Source organism: Pseudonaja textilis, chromosome 2, assembly GCF_049901715.1.
Source record: "Pseudonaja textilis isolate UNSWEBS1 chromosome 2, rPseTex1.2, whole genome shotgun sequence".
Taxonomy (NCBI): Eukaryota; Metazoa; Chordata; class Lepidosauria; order Squamata; family Elapidae; genus Pseudonaja; species Pseudonaja textilis.
In genome coordinates, this window is record NC_141991.1 from 192,624,095 (window position 1) to 192,642,005 (window position 17,911).

At 35.5% G+C, this 17,911-nt stretch overlaps 1 protein-coding gene across 1 annotated transcript; it reads right to left on the reverse strand.

Annotated features, from left to right (window-relative positions):
• Positions 1-1,139: 1,139 nt before the first annotated feature.
• Positions 1,140-17,825, reverse strand: ABHD17B (abhydrolase domain containing 17B, depalmitoylase). The gene is made up of 4 exons (XM_026703796.2): positions 17,389-17,825; positions 8,415-8,889; positions 5,394-5,573; positions 1,140-4,680 (listed from the first exon to the last, which is right to left on the reverse strand). The coding sequence occupies exons 2-4, from the start codon at positions 8,879-8,881 to the stop codon at positions 4,461-4,463; spliced, it is 867 nt and encodes a 288-aa protein (XP_026559581.1). The 5' UTR covers positions 8,882-8,889; positions 17,389-17,825; the 3' UTR covers positions 1,140-4,460.
• Positions 17,826-17,911: the final 86 nt, after the last annotated feature.

Consider the following 17,911-nt stretch of genomic DNA (forward strand, 5'->3'; position numbering starts at 1 on the left):
ATTGTTAATGCACACCCTGCCTTTTAATGTCTCTTTGCTAAAGAGTATAGCATTTTCACAGAACTCTTTTTGATCATTATGCAGATCCATGCAAAAAGTTTAGGCAGTCCTCTTCTAACTTACTTTTTGAATCTGCAAATAAATAGTATGCTTATTTTGATTAGCAGAAATAGTTAATGTTTAAATTTGTACTATCTAAAGGTTGATATCTGTTGCTTGGAAATTCAGTGAAACATACAATTTTACCTGAGGTGCCTAAATTTTAGTATGCAAGTATAAATGTTAACCAGAATGGATGAATCCTCAACAAATATACCAAATTTTTCTCTTAACAGAGTCATCCATGGGATTAAGGGCTCCCTTAGAAACTAAACTGAAAGCCTTAAATCATCTATTTTTAGTGGGATTTTATTTTTCAGTACAGAGTCTATTGCAATATTCAGTCCTGAAAGTTCATCTCATACATGCACTCTAATACTAACAGTATAAAACTCAGATTTGGTAGCATGAAATAGATTGATAATGAAGCTAGGAAAGAGTTGGAATTATGATTTCTCTGCCAAATTTTTAACAGTGGACAAATATTTTACTATTACTACCAGATAGCATAAAGATAATTTTTCTTAAAAGGAAATGAATAATGAATACATATATTACCAAACTGATTTTTAATGGAGTAGAAAGGGGATATTAAATATGCAAGGATGATATTAATACATTTAAATTGGGTTTCTTCCATTGCCCTAGCCTTAGTCCTGAGGTTTTGCACACTGGCAGCAGTCTGTACATACATTTATTACTATACCAGTATAATAGTTCCCAGGATTAGGTTCAACTTTACACTTCACAAAGAAAGACTGCTCCCACTGATGAAAACTTTTTTATACTGCTAATAGTCAACCAGCCAACTCCAGCATGCACTTGAGAAATTTAATTATTCCCACTTCAACAATTTCAATTGCACACATACCCCCAAATCAAAAGAAGTTCCATAAGCAATATTTCCTAAATTTAGACCATACTAAAATGTTCCAGTTATCTTCTGAAAGAAGACCAAAATTACATGGTGGTGAGAATTACAAAACAATATTGCTGAAAACAGGATTCCATTACCATTTATAAAAAAAATTGAAACACTGTAATCAAAAGCTAGGTTTTATTTGAGCTGTCTGAATGTACAATGATTAGCAGGATTTTTAAAACAGAAATAATTCCAGAGTAAAGCTTAGGGCCAGGCTTGACACTGAATTAATCCAATGTTAAACAAAAGGACAACACAAGCAAACATAGTAAAGATTAACATTCAAGATTTAACTTAATCTAAACAGTTTTCACCTACAAGACTTCTTTAAATTGTTTACTCTATTTTCTGGAATAATGTATATATCTATCATTACCTTGTACCCACACTTCCAAATGTGGAGGCTCAACTACCCAAGAGTAATAGGGTCAGTTTGAGGTAGTGTGCAGTATTAAACCAGACAATTACATCAATTTACTTGCAAACTATAGCATCCAATTGGGCAGCATATCAGTGATCCTTATAGTTACCCAGCTTGATACAGCACAAAAGTGAATATATTAGTGTAAAGAGTTTTTTTAAAACCACCAATTCCATAATAAAGATGGCAAAGCTTTTTTCACTAATGGCTTTTATTTCTGGGTTCTGCTGAAATTACCATGACTGAGTCAGTAATAATGAAGAACCAGAAACAAATTCGATCTGGAACTGTCAGTTTTGCCTTAAACACCTGCCAAATTCTTAAAGTCTCTTTTTGCGGTGGGGGGAGACAATTTGCCACCCTTTTTCTAAAAATTACTGTACAAAATATGTTTTAGAAGTACAATTTTACTAGTAAGTAAAATTGACATATTGTTTTTTAACAGTATGCTTGTGTCCTATTAGATGGAATCATATTTCTCCCACCCCATAAGAGCCAGTATGCATCAAAATATATAATTCAGATTACTTAAAAGTCATCACTGATTTGTTTTGGTAAAGTAAAACATATGCTTATTTAATATGGATGGAATGGACGGAAGTATAGTGTTTACATCTTTGACTTTAAGTTGCCACGTCCCAAGGCAGTACTTATCTCTTTACTGCTAATAAATAAATGCACAACTTTGCCCATATACTTCTCCTACATGTATGCAGATGATTGTGAGACAGACAGCTATAGCTGTAAATTACTGTTTATAATAGCCACTAGGGGAAAACTCATTACCTAACAACCAAATCATACAGAATGGCAAATTCTATTGTATATTCTTTGTAAGTACAAAGAATATACAATCTATAATCTAGTACAATCTAAAATGTAGGGCAACATAATAATATAAATCAGCCTTTTACTGATACATACAGTTGCAAACACCCTATTGTGAAATGGCAAGTTGTCTGTACCAGCACACAACAGTAATTCATATATTCATCAATCCCAATCTACATCTTTGGCTGGTAGATAGTCAGTTTTGTCACTATTTATTCCACTGTTCTAAGAAAGGATATATGAAACAGTATTGATATTAAATTGAACTTTACTGGAGCAACTTTTAATTTGAATTATTAAGCATTTTAGAGAAAAGATGTAGTATTTTTAATCTGAAAGTCAAAAAGTTAAACTACCAAAAAGTAATTGATTTTCTTTTTAGGATCAATGTTGAAGCTCAAATCATTTGAGATTTTATTGATTTTGGAATATACCCAATGAAGTCATTAAGTCTATGGGACTAATAACTAAAACTGAATCCAATCGCTAGTGCATCATCACTCTTAACTGGAGAAGGTATGTATTTTTAAATATATCAATAACAGATTTCCTTTAAACTATACTGGTAAAACAGCATCTCAAACAAAGAACTGGTTGCAAATTTTCTTGGATTCAATCTCTGCATGATCAAATTGCCATGGGATACAAAGACTTCATGAAGGTTGGCTTAGGCATATTAAACATATTAAAATTAATTGAAATATTATTTTTAAATGGTATGGATTGAATCATTACATTTCCTAGTTCTAACACTGTAACTGACAAACATTTGCTAGCTATTGTGACAACTCACAGTTTGCCTTATATATTTAATATATTAACTCCTTCATTTATAAAATCAAAAAAGCAATTTAATCAGAAGCCACAATGGCTTGCTCAAAATGGGAGCATACACTTGTCAAATGTCTTCTATCCCCTAAGTGGATGCTATAAGTAGTAAAGCTCTGGCAACAAGAAATCGATCCAGGTTTTAGGAATCATTAGATTTTAGCAAGATGTTTTAGTCACATCAGAAATTGTGCTCTCTTACTGTATTCAGAGAGAAAGAACTAATCAGGAACAGTTTATGTTTTGCACAAACACTTCAGAATTGTAGAATTTTTCTTAAGAGTTAAACACATCAGAATCTAAGCATTTACAATACATCATACAATATTCTCAGACAATCACAAGAATAAGCAGAATAGGTTAACTACATAAGGCTTTAAAATTAGAAACACAGTGTGTATTTGAATATTATTTTGCTTACAAGTCAGGCTATATTTTAATTTTATTCAAGCAAAAATGTATTCTAGGGAAAGGCAGCTTATTTTATGATGAGTTGTCAACATTTGTTTTACTGTAGAGGAGTACATTAGTAAACTTTTCATAATAATTGAAACAATTCTAGTAAAACATTCAAATCAAAGTGTCAACTAAGTCTGTAAGTTTGTATGTTTGTCTATATAAAAACTCAAATCAAGATTAGATTTTTTGGAAGATTTTTACATGATTATTTTAAAATAGCTGTATATAAAGTTCCTTAGATTACTTGCCGATATCGGTTCCTTATTCTGTTTCTATTGGCCTTATTAATAGAGCAGTGCTTTGAAAACAGCATTTTTGGCCATTAATCAGTTAAGAAAAGAAAAACATTGAGAAGAAGACAAGGTAATAAAATACTTATTTTGATTTGCTCCCTATAATAAGGCCTGTAAAATTCAAGTGGTTGTCTTCATTCTTTTTTATTCCTTCAAATGCAATGGCTATTTGTATTTTATAACTGCTTCAATTATACCTGTGCAACAGAACATGTCACATTTTGAGATGTTTTAAAAATATTGTATATAAACTTGTTTGGGATATGCTAAAGCATTTGGCAACACGTTTACAGCATCAGAATTTACATAATTAAAATTTTACTTCCTTCTAAGACTTTTGTACATCTTAAAAAGATTTGCAAATTGACTTATGTACATAAGAAAACTTGCACAAAATATATAAACTACACAGGTTTTGTTCCATCATCTACAATTCCAGTTAATACTGGCATTAAAACCTTCATTAATTATGTTTACAAATCATTTTACCTGTACATTTATGAAGGCAACTGACCTGATTTGAAAACAAAACCATCAGGTTTTATGTTGTGGCTATTAAGATCTGGAGTTCAGCAATGAATTTCAACAAGTAACTAAACAAAACAGTTTACAAATTCACCAGTTCCTGTGATACAAACTGTTTTAATCTTTCAAGATACTGTACGTAAAGTTCCACATCATTATGTCCTGCCCCTTCAAGCCACAATGGTTCCACAGGTCTTTGGCAACGCTCAAATAATGCTAGGCCATGTGAAAAGTCAATCACTTCATCTTCAGTCCCATGGATTATTAACACCGGAGAAGTTATTTTAGATATCTTGTCAATACTACAGAAACACAGAAGAAAAAAATAACATAGTAGAAAATTCCACAGATGTCTTACATGCATAAATGGTTAAAATGAATATTTACCATGCTTTATTGACAGGGTGCCATTAGAAGTTTATTTGGTGGAGATATTCAAAACCAGGTCACACAAATTTACGTATAAATTAAAAAATTTGGGGGGGAAATACAGGATTGGTATCCTGCTGTGAATATATAGCAGAATTCTACTGTTACTGAAAAAACTATAAAGTGAGTTTTTTTCTAAGGGGAAGTTACTCCTTAGTTTCCCAACACCACCTCCATGTTTCAAAGAATAAGACAATATTTTGCAGCAATATATTAATGATGCTGAAGACTTGAGGAAGATGGAAGCACTACATGGATGGAGGCTACAATAGTTGTTAAGTGTGAGGACCAGTCATAACCACTTATATCTATGTCATTGTAACTTCAAACAATCTTTAAACAAATGCTCTAAGTCAAGGACTACCTGTGTGCAGATGGGCAGGCCTTATTGCAACCCATAGATTTTGTTTAATATGTTTTAACTGTCTGATATATAGCAGCATTAAAGTAAAAAAAAGGCCAGTTACCCCAAACAGGTTTCTTATTTAATGATTTTTCTTTTGACATTCAAGCAAAAAAAAGAGTATATGGATGAGATAACTAATTTCTAACTACATTTTTTTTTAAAAAAAGCACAGTAGCTTACTTTGGGAATGCATCAAAACAGTATGTCTTCTTTATGTCAGGAAAAGCTACTCTCATTCCTGAGGTCAGAGGAGAATGAAGAATTACAGCAGCACTTTCATAACGAGCAGCAAGATCCACAGATGGCACAGTTCCTATGCTCTGGCCATATATAATCACATTTTCAGGGCGAATTCCATATCTGAAAAAGTAGTTTTTTAATGTAATTTCAAAGTTATGAAATATGATATAAAATAAAAAAAATTACAAAAATGAAAGTGATGAAATATGCTATGAATAAAGTAAATATACAAGCGCAAGTAAAATAGTGAAATTATGTACCTTACAGAATGTAAAAAATAAATCATTTTATTCCCTTCATGAAGGGTAAAAAAGTTTAATAAGTACAAAAAATTAAGGCAAATACTTTTAAGTGAAATGTACCAAGAATATTATACTTTTAAGACTAAAAATATAGTCATTAGTATGTTTTTTTAAGTAGTGTCTAAAGATGAGCTTATAAAAATGGCATTCCACATTTGACAGATACTTGTCATCTCAGATGGCTGTTCAATGTCTATATTGCTTTCTAAAACATAGCACATGGAATTTATTAATCCAATTACATTTTTCTAAACTGATTTTACATACACAAACAGAATCACCTCATTCTTTCTGGTGAGAGGAATGTATGATGCTCCTTTTTTGCTGAATGACAACTTCCGTTTTATGCCAACTAGAATGCCAGTCAGGAAGCCAAACAAGCAATGAGCAAGCAGTACTTCAATATTTAGAGCTGTATTTTCCAAAGTTGGCAACTTCTAGGTGTGTGGAGTACTACCAGAATTCTCATCAGCTGTCATCTGCCTGAGTAATTCTGTGATGTTACATTTACACAACTAGAAATTTCAGTTCAATTCAAGCACGCTGATTTAGAGCATCAGCAACCCTCCTCCCACCCCATCTTAGAACATGTGCAAAAAGTATACTAGTAACTGCACAATTTCTAATTAAGAAATATTAGGAAGTATTCTGATCAAGGAACTACTCAAAAGTATAAAAGGTCCTAGAGATCATACAATTCTCAACTTCTGTCACCTGACTAAAAAGACATTTAAAATGCATTTGCTGTTACTAACATCTGCTTTAAAAACAAATAAGCATACAAAGTATGGTCAAATTTTAAATTATTATTTATCCCTACTCCATCATAAAATCACAACAGACACTGACCTACTAATTTATAAGTGTTTAGGCAAGGATCTGGTTTATCTTGTTTCAGCTAGAGGTCCTAATAATTACGTAGGGCTCAAGACTTACATAGAATCCTGTACACAGTCAAAAAAAATCAAGGGGGTTATTTAGTTAACATGCAAGTTTGTAAGGACAAATAAACAAATCCCTCTTTCTATATAAATTTCCAAGTAATTAAACCATTAAATCATAAAGAGTGACTGTGCCTTAAAATGCAAAAATATTTTTGAAAAACTTAGGAATGATGAAGACAGAAATGTGTTGGAAACATCAGCTAGCCTCAATTAAATTGCATATTTTTTAAAGACTAAGAAATTAGTTTGTTAAAAAAATACATCATGCCTAGTAACAGCAATAAAAGATAACCCACTACTAACTGGAGCAAACAGTAACTGCTCTTGATAAACAGAAGTGTGACAACAGCTTGTTCACAAATATTGTTCCTCTCCACCCACAACAAGAATGAAAAATACAGTGCAACCATCCACAAAGATATTGCTGAAACTGCATGTGTGGTTTAACCAGAAATATTCAGGTAAGTAATGCATACAGCAAGTTAAAAAAAACAGCAACAGCTGCTGCTTCTACTATAATCAGTGAGGAAAGGGTGGCACAGGTGCTGTTGGGAAGGATATAAGAAAGCAAAGGAATTAAGAAAAATTTGAAATGTATTTTTTCAACATAAAAATGAACAGAGTAAGAAGATAAGAAGGCTTAGATATTATCTGTGAGGTAGCCAGATTTAAAAAAAAGTATGTCAAAAAATATCCTTAAATATGTCTCCAAATATGCATATTAGAATGACTGCCTAAAACTTTCATTCTTAATGTTCAAGCTACAGAAGAGCCACAATAGGTAGGTTAATACTAAGCCATTATTTTAAATTAATTGTTGCTCTAGTGACACAGTTCATATAGCAAGCCATATAACATGGTTTACAAATCAAAATGGATTACTGTAATACAGCTACACCTAAATAAACTACATGATGGCTTAAAACAGGACTATCAAGCCTGCAGGTCAGACACATCACACGCTGGCCACGCCCAAGCCCAGTTAGCGAAGGGGGGGGGAATCACGATATGTCACATGACAATGCAAGTGTGACACCCCTGGTGTAGAATGATGGGAACTTAAACAATGATGCTTTAGTATAAGAAAGCATTCGATGTAGAATCCCTATCACACTAAATCAGCTTGATTTCAATCATTTATTTTCTGAAGTTATGAATTAATCTGAAGTACTGGTTCAATTAGCACCTCTCACTTGATTTTCCTTGTCAATGGAAAATAAATCAATATTAATACTTTACTAACCTACACTTTATACCTTATTGATCTGAACTGCATTGTCACAATATAAACAAAAGCATTATTTATCATGAATTAGTTATTTTACTTAGTGAATTTAAAAAAAGACAATATGAACAGATATTTTTAATGTAAAATCTCTCAAAGGCCTGGGCAAACCAGGGCGAGTAGAATCCAATTTCCTCACATCTTATTTTTTACAAGTCTCTAATAAAGCTTTCCTGAGGATTGAAAGAATCTGAATAACACTGGCAGGGGAAAATGTGAGCACGGTTACAGTCACTGTGGCATACAGCCACTAACTGTTATCTTTCTCCTCAGTCCCCATACCACAATTGGTCCATTCTGCAGACTTTTCCCAATGCTCAGATAAACTTTTTCAGGAAGGCTTCTGCTAGGCCTATTATGCACACAGTCAAATTCACTATGAGAATAAACAAAAATTCTACTAACTTTGTAAAATAATGTAACTATTTACCTTGTTCTAAGAGCTACCCAAGCAGCATCAATGTCAGCGTACAAATTCTTCTCTGTTGGTTTTCCAGAACTTGCTCCATATCCAGAATAATCATATGAAAATATGTTGCAATTAATCCGTGAACCAAGTCCTATGTAAAAGCTGCTCATCTGACCTAAATCAACAGCATTCCCATGCGAGAAAAGTAAAGTATACTTGGCGTTAGGGGAACAACGCACAAACATACAGGCAATCCTGTTACCTTTGCTGGTTCTAGTCATGAAACATTCAATAGCATCTTTTTCTCTAGAAGAGTATTGCCAGTCTGCTCGATCAGAAAGATGTAGAGTCCAACGACTCCCACTTTCATCACACATGAGTGTATAGGTGGGATCTGGGGGCAAAAATGCCAGTTTGGAAGCTATTTTTCCTGGACATGGTGGGCAACAGAATAGGCAGCAGAGTTCACTAAATGAAAGATTGTTCATCCTCCAATCTGAAATAAAAGGGAAAGGATGTTACCTTCTAGTAGGAATTCTTCAGCAACAACAATAATAAACATTTCAAATACTAATATACCAGGAATTTTAGAAAAGGTAAAAAGGAGTGAATCAAATTCATTACATTTTCAGTAAAACATTGAACTTTTGCATAAAATACCAATATTATATAAATAATTATTGCTAAAACAGCCATCATAGGGCTTTCAAATCAAAATTTTGATTAAGAAGGAATTAGTGTTCTAAGAAAAAAATGGTAATGGTAAACTCATTACCTTTTGTTTCTGAAGTGGAACATTAAATAATACCATCAGGAATGTTATTCAGCTTTCTACTTAAAATAATAGCTCAGTTATAGATCAACACAACACTAAGTTATTTAGAAACCACTTGTAAGTTGTAATCAACTTAGGCATAACAAAGCAATGATTAATGCAGCAGATATGACATTCATAATCAACTGAAATTTTGAGTGTATTTTTTCCATAAATAACCAATATATTGCAAAGCATACAAAAAGATTTACAAAATATAACAATGGTCAGACAGCCAACATTGAATATGGTGTAACCATCCCAACAATCCTAGTTGTCATACATAGTATGGCATAAAATACATACTTTAAATATATTTATACAGCTATACATTTCTATGATATTTCCCAGTTCTGGTCATCCGTTCTGCCATCCCTATTCTCTTTTGATTTTAGATCCTTCCTTTTTTCCCACCATTGACAGAATTTATCCCAAAATTTATAATACTCTATCTTGTCTTTGTCTTTCATTTTCCAGGTCAGTTTATCCATCTCAGCTCATGTCCATATCTTTTTATTACGTCATTTTCACAAGGAATTTCTTTTTCTACTTTTGGGCAAAGGCTACCCTTGCTGCCCTAATCATACGAATTATTAAATAGATCTCCTCTTTATTGTATTTTTCTGTTATAATTCCAAGTAGGAAAAATTCTGGTTTGAATTCTATTTTATGACCTAGCATCTCCTCAAGCCATTTCTGGATTCTCTACCAAAACTCCTTGGTTTTCCTACATTTCCACCATATGTGATAATATGATCCATATTCTTTGGTATCTTTCCAGCAGTTGAGTGATGTGTTTGGGTACATTTTAGACAATTTTTCTGGTGGAAGGTGCCACCTATAAAATATTTTATATGTTTTCCTTATACAATGTGGCTAGTGTTATTTTTTTTCTTCTTTCCCATAAAGTTTCCCAATTATCCAAATTAACACAGTAGCCAAAAATTTCATCATTTCTTTTCCCTACTTTTCCACCAGCTTAAAATCCAGTAAGTATATATAAATTTTCCTTCTCAATTTATCCTCTGATCCAAGTAATATTTTATCCAATATCGTGGGTTGTCTACTAATCCCCCATTATTTCACATCTTGCCATTCCTTGGACTTGTAAATAAGCCCACCATTCCAATTCCACCCCTTGGTCTTTCAATTCCTATCTTGATTTTAATCCTTCTGCCTCATTTATGATCTCTTGCTAGGTAATGGCTTTCACTTGGCTAAAAAAATTCGGGTGTACTTAAGGCTTCAAGCGTATATAGCCAAACTGGGGTTTCTATGTATGTTTGTGGTTTGATTTTGTTTCAGACCAAAAGTAATGCCTGTCTAATCTGGTGTCGCTGTGGGCTTCGTGTCTGCCATACCATAAAAAGGCATGTCAGCTTAGTTGTAAATTATGTCCTTCCAATGCTAACTATCTTCTATTTTTTAATATTATCCAATCTTTTACCCAAGTTAAAGATGCTGCCTGATAGTATATTTCCCAATCTGGGAGACCAAAACGCCCTCTTTCTTTGGCATCTTGCAATAATTTTAATTTAATCCTAGGTTTTTTTCTTTTTTCTTTAGTTTTAATTTAACTTCTTTAAAATGTTTATGTTGTTAATTCTTTAATAAGTTCAAACAGGGAAAAATGATTTTTTTTCAAAACAGCACCTGACAAAAGGATTTTAGTGAAGATTTAAGCATATAATTGCTACTAGCAAAACAATTCTTCTAGCCACTACAAATTATTACATTCATTTAAAAAATGTAACAGATAATAGAATATATACAAGTATTCATTTGTTAATAACCATTTATTCAGCTACTGGTCTAAGTTACAAAAACACCGACACAGAAACTTATGGCCAGTCCTCAAAGTTGCAGCCATTGCAGTGTCCCTATGATGAGTGACATGCTTGCAATTTGGGTATTTGGCTACCAATGCACAATTACAACAGTCACAGCACCCCATGATCACCATTTGCAACCTTCACTGCTGGCTTCTGACAAGCAAAAACAATGGGGAAGTTAGCAGGAAGTCACACCTCACAGTCACATTGTGCTTAAAGAATGCACCATTTTCTTAAGAACCACAATTGGAACTGCTGTCATAGTTGCTGTGGTCACATGATTTTCAACTTTGCAAACCACGTTGTTTAGTGGCCAAGTTCCTTGTCCCAATTATGGTTATTAATAAAGGACTGTTTGATTATATATTATAATTTATATGATCACTCATTCATCTCAGTGACTGAGTGGCTTACAAAAATAAAAACCTAATATCACACTGTAAAACAATACCCTCCACACGTACCCTGGCAACAACAATCAATCAGATAAGTCACTTGATGGGGTCCATCCCGCTCTGCATTCCTCAGGCCCATTGATGAAATCAGGGCTTCAGGGCTTTGCAAGAGTTTCAAAATGGAGGCCAATCTTATCTCCCCAGGGATGATGCCCCAAAGAAAGGGAGCCACCATGAGGAAGGCCGTTCTAGATTCCACCAGATGTACCTCCTTAGTAGAGGGCCCCTGCAACATTCCCTGCCTCCCCTCTCTAACTGTGAAAAGACTGTCCTTCATGAAGAGAGCCTGGCTCCAAACCATGTAGGGCTTTAAAAGTAACAATTGGCACCTTGAATTGTATCAAAAAGCAAGTCAACAGCCAATAAAGCTCCATCAGGAGAGGCGACACATACACACACACACGTGTCTCCATGAAACCATGCAAAACCAGGCTGTCTCATTTTGAACCAATTGGACCTTCCAGATACTTTTCAAGGGCAGCCCCATGTAGAAGGCACTGTAATAGTCAAAGTAGGTGATGATTAAGGCATAAGTGACTGAGAACCCCCTGCATGTGTGCAGACAAAAAGCCATATTGGGGAGGAAAAAGAACCTGGGTTCTCCTCTAATACTGATTACCCAATGAGAACCTTGATTGAGCGGCCAAGAGTTTTTAAGCCATTGCCTCCACCTAAGGAAGTGCTGTTTGGCTAAGTAATATAAAAGTTGCTGAAATACCAGGTGAAAAACAATATGCCAAAATATAGAAGCCAAGTATTTATATAATTACAACAGCACACCACATTTGTTTACTTTTTTACTAGTACCTCATGCATTTTAAATAAATTAAATTGTAACTTTAAATCACAGTGTTACCATGCTTGAATCATACTTTTTAATATCTAATTTTCCTGAATCCACCCGCAAAAGGAGAGCTACACACAGAGGAACCATCAGGCTTACTATGCCAAATCCAAACACTTTTGTCTGTTTTATATATGAATACTGACTACTTATTGTTTTCAAAATGTCTGGCTTCACACATAACTTTAGGTACCAGAGTGGATTCTTCTTTTGTTTTGTTTGGCATTTAATTGGCTTTAGTTTGATTCCGTTTCAACTATGGGGTTGTAACTTCTGTTGTATTTTTATTGTTGTTCTTGTAGTAAATTTTAAAACCTTATTAATAGTATCTTAAAATACAACACTCCATCGAACACTCTATTCTAATCAGAACACACTGTACCAAGAATGCTATGATCTTCCTTAATAATAAAGCTTTTGATTAAGCATTTTTTTTAAAAAAATTATGCTGCGCATTTATTTCCCCTCCTTGAAAAACAAGAACCTCAGGAATTAAACAAAACTGAACATAACTGACGTGTCTGATTCTTGTGTCTGGTTTCTTTGAAAAAGTAAATTGGATGCACAATAAATCTATTTCTCAGAAGTCTAAATACATTTTATTACAGAACTATCAATGGTACTACACAGTAACAAATATCACACAAAATATATCACAAGACTGCAAAACAAATTTACAGACAAAACAGAAATTTAGATAGAAATAGGAACTTTCATTTTTGAAAAAGGAATTTATTTAGTTTTAGACAAATGAATTTTAACTAAGATAATTCAAGTTAAGTTTTACTGAAAAGTGGTAAAATGGATACTTTCTAAAAAATGTATGCTATGTTCCATAACTATTTTGAACAATAAAGTCTATGGGATTGCTGCTTGGTAGAGTTGTATTCTAGCAATTCTTGCTCTACTAGATTGCTAAATAACTTAAGATATTAAATTTGTTTTCCTCTATTGAGCTACTTACAAATTTAACACAAGTGCAATATGCTGTATTAAATATGAGCTGGTGTAACACCTTTGCATAACAAGCAATCTGATAGCAGCACCCATGATGCTAATACTACTTCCTTTAGAAGTGTGACTAAGAAGATATATTAAAGCAAGCTATGCTGTGGCCCATTTTCACTATGCAGTTAGCTCAGCAATATGCATGCTTAAAAATAGAAGCTAATATTTTCAATATAGAATTCAGAGACATTTCTGTACTACAGGTTAAGTGAAAAAAGACTATTTCATTAAATACATCTTTTCTCACAGCCCTTTCCATTTATAAGAGTAACTTCCATTTGAATGTTTGATAGAACCTGAGCAAATCTATCTTGCAACTCAATTCCCCAAATCATATTCTTTTTAGCTCAACAGGGTTAACTCTAATGTATGCATAAGATGATAGCAGATGGATCTTTCATGAATTTTAAGCACATTCAAAAAAAAAAAAAAAAGATGAGGACTCGTTCTAGATTTTTCAGCCTTCAAATCAGCAGATAATGTTTTCTGATATTCCAGCCACAATAGCGAAAGACTAATTGTTGCTTTGAAATTACAAAACATTTGCCTAAATTTTATTCCTCAGATTCTATACAGACCTATGTCATGAATCAGAGAATGTGAAATGAGTATACACAAAGGCCCTGACCTTACTCTGACATATCATATCCTGACAACCCCAACCTTTTCCCTTAGTCATGTGATATGGCTTTAGCCTATGAGTGAAACAAACAAGTCATCACAAAGGCTATCAAATATAAAAGTGATGCAAAACAAAAGTACAGGTACTCCTCAACCTATGACCACAATTGAGCCCAAAATTTACATTGCTAAGCAAGTTTTGCTCCATTTTATGACCTTTTTGCCACAATTAAATGAATCACTGCAGTTAAGTGATTATTACGGTCATTAGTGAATCTGAATTGTTGGAAGCCAGCTGGAAAGGTTACAAATGGTGACCACGTGTCATAAATACATGCCAGTTGCCAACCACCCAAAGGGAGATGCGGCAATGTTCATAAGGGTGAAAAACAGTCATAAGTCACTTTTTCAGTGCTGTTCTAACCTTGAATGAGGACTAAATGTGTCTCTAATTTTAACACTGATATTTTACCAGTTTTTCAAGAAGACACAGGAAAGTCCTTTATTTTATTTGCAAAGAATGACGGTACTGTATAGCCACATAATTCCTTTTTAACAATATTCTGCAACAGAAGCAGTATATTTTCAAGTGCAGCAGCTCCACTATTCCTCACTACAATGTCCACTGCAACAATGAAGGATGCGGAGTTGCACTTTTGCAGCTTATTTACCAGTTGGCCTATATTTAACAGTTTTTCATATTCCTGCTCGAAAATAAGTCTGTCTAGTAGCAAACAACTTGTTAGCTTATTCTACAATAACCAGTCATAGCATTTTATATATGGGTATTTTTTGCCCTGCTATTTTCCCAATATAGGAAGAAATAGGATGCCTTTTTCCATTTATTAATTTTGAAAATCAAGGAAGAACTAATGCCAGTAAGAGTGTAACTGTCACTTCTCTCCTAGTAGTATCATACAAATTCAGATATATACTATTCTATTTAGCTGGTGAAACATACTTTTAATTAAACTATATAATGAGTATGTCACATTTAATGAAAGCTTCTGCACACTGAACATTTATTACCCTTATATGTCTGCCAAACTGGAAAGACTCAAAGTAGCTTACATTAAAAACTCAATGAAAACAACCAGAATGCAAAAGGTATTTTAAAAAATTAAATGACACCATTGGAAAATACATTTAAAAAGTTTCAATCCCCATAAAGCATGATTACAAACACTGCATCCTATGGCCTGCTCAGTCACTTTTTTGTGCCTTTTAAAGTAGAACCAGCTTTGTGCCAAATATTTAGGAAGAGCAACAACAGAGAAGGTACACAACTGGATCCCACAAGATGTCATTGTTTTACTGAAAGGAACTCTACCTACTTAGTCAGAACCTATTAAATGGGAAAGGGCATTTAGAGGAAAGCAGTTCCATAGATAGCCAGACCCAGATAACACTCCGTAGTCAAGGGTAGGTAATTAATTTTTCCAAGGGGGCTGCATAAGAAACGGGACTGTGGAGGGCTGAACCAAATAGGGCTGTGAAGGGTATACAAGCATGCATGCACCCAAATACATCAATTGAAAAAAAAAGCAATTGCCTTCAAAATAAAAGCAATGCAATTGTATTGTGAGCATGGCATACACTTACATTTGATTTCTAATTTCCAATTAACCTCACATGGGCCAGATAGGAACAACCAGAAGATTGGCCCAAGGCCGTAAAATGCCCAGGTCTGTTATAGATAATACTTTGAATTGTACATGCTTTTCTTAGTTAAGCTTCAGGGAACTTTCATGAAACTTGGGTTTAGTCAGGACCATTTTTTTTGTTGAAACCTTATTTGTGGAAAATAAACATTTTGGCATAGTATGTTGTGAAAGGGAAATATCTTGATATCGTATTTTTCATTTTTTCACAAATAACTTTCTGCAAACAATGTACCAGAACCTGGGCACGTTGAAAGTTCTTTTAATAATAAAGCTAGCACAGCTAACTTGAATATTTTGCACTATTTCCTCATAGCTATTCTTACTTAGAATGCAATGAACAATATGGACTGTTAGGGTCATGGCAAACAGTTTGCCAAGAATATGCATTCAAAACTAGAGGTAAAATATGAATTTGTTCAAAGTTTGGAGTTGGTAATGTACATATTTTTATTTGAGCAACATCTAATTTTACACATATTTTAAAGGATGTGTGTTTGGATGATTACATGCTATCAAACACATAGGATAAGCTACCAGAAGAAGCTTGACTACATTATTATCCTGACAAAATGTGAAGCTACATAGAGGCTTGATTTTCTAGAAATAAATTTTTAACCAATAGACCCTCCCCCCTCCCCCAAAGAATTTAAACAGAATAACTTAAGAGTTTCAATTAAACCATTTAATTAAACAGGCAAAAGAAATACATGACAGCACTGTTAAAAACAAAAACACAATCTACCCTTTCATAACAGAAATCCCATCCTGTAGGTATGTTAGCCATTCCAAACAGGTCTCTTTACACCTTCAAAAGGCTAAGGGTTAGGAAATATTTAGCATCTCAATAAGAATGAGAAACCCACTTGTTTATATTAGTTTTAGCCAAGAATATAAGCCTCCGACAAAAGTCTTTAAAAGAACACAGTATAATGCTTCCAAGAAATTCTCAACCAAAAAGACTTCAGATCTGACGAAAATCCAAACAGGGTCGCAGGAGTGGGGCGAGGCTCGTGGGAAGAAAAGCTTTGTTCAGAAACACAGCCAGTACTACTTGGCGCTTTTCTATCCCCTAGAACAGTATATGCCTTTCATCCTCCTTCTCTCTCTCTCTCCTCGTCTCCCAAAGCTGCCTCGCATACAAAAGAAGGACGAGCACAGCGCAGGTCATTCTCTCCAAGACCCAGAGAGTTTTTCCTCCTCTCCCGAGGACACACACCATTCAACCAACCCAGAGCTCGCCTCGATTCCTCGGCCTGCTGATCACGGCCAGGCGAGCCACCCACCCCCTCCGCCCCGTTATCTAGGCCGCAGCGCTGCTCGCACCGGGAGACGAGGCGAAGCTCTTCTCCACAGTACCTTCGCGGACAGCCGAAGGAACTCAAGGGCCCCCGTCCTGGCGCCGCACTGGAAAGCCGGTGTATTGCAGAGGAGAGAAGGGAAGGGGGGAAGAAATGAAGGGGGTGAGAGAGAGAGAGAGATGGAGGGCAATTGCGCGCGCATACGGAGGAGGGCGCTACCCACTCCACGCGGGACAGATATTGGGGGCCCAGCAGAGTAGCTCCGGTTCTCAAGAGCTCTCCCGGCGTCCTCGTCCTTATTCTGCCCGAGGGAACCGCAGGCGGCCTTAATTATACCTTAGACAAGCAACCCTCCCCTCCTCTTACTTCGGCCATGACTGCTGGCGAGACCCCCGAGGCCACTATCTTCGCTCCCCCACCCCCAATTCTTTAAACCGAGGCGACAAAGAGGGCGCTCACCTCAGGACTCGCGTCCGCAGAGACCGCGCGGCCCGCGTCCAACTGCCTAGCAGAGCGGCGGGCGCGCTTCGGCGCTCGCTCCCGGCTCGCCCACAGCGCTCGACCCGTTCCGGCCCAGGCTCTTGGGAGCGGCGCCGTTCGAAAGCCGAAGGATTCAGTTAAGCCGAGCAACCGCCAAAGCTCCAATGCCGGGCGACGGCCTAAAGCGCCGGCTCGAGTTCCTCCCTTCCTCTCCTCAGCGGCACCCAAACCTCAGGCGGGTGGGGGGGAACCCCGAAGCTAGAGCGCGGCAGAAGCTCTGGTGCACGTTCCGTGAGAGGAAAAAAAAAAAATCCAACCCGCCTCACGGGGAACTAAACAGAACAAGCGAGAGGGAGAAGCTGAGGTATAGACCCCTGCCTAGCGAGGCGAGGGGCGGGACTTAAAAGCCTCTCTGACCGGTAGCCTTCGAGAGCCGACCAATAAAATTACGTCTCTCGGCTGCGTGCTCTTGTCAGATTTCCTGGGAGGAAGGCGGGATCTA

Coding starts and splice junctions, on each gene's coding strand:
- ABHD17B (XM_026703796.2), bottom strand. CDS start 8,881: ATGAACAATCTTTCATTTAGTGAACTCTGCTGCCTATTCTGTTGCCCA. Junction 5,574..8,414: donor TGGGTAGCTCTTAGAACAAG/GTAAATAGTTAC, acceptor CTACTTTTTCAG/ATATGGAATTCGCCCTGAAA. Junction 4,681..5,393: donor TGTTTTGATGCATTCCCAAA/GTAAGCTACTGT, acceptor GTGTTTCTGTAG/TATTGACAAGATATCTAAAA.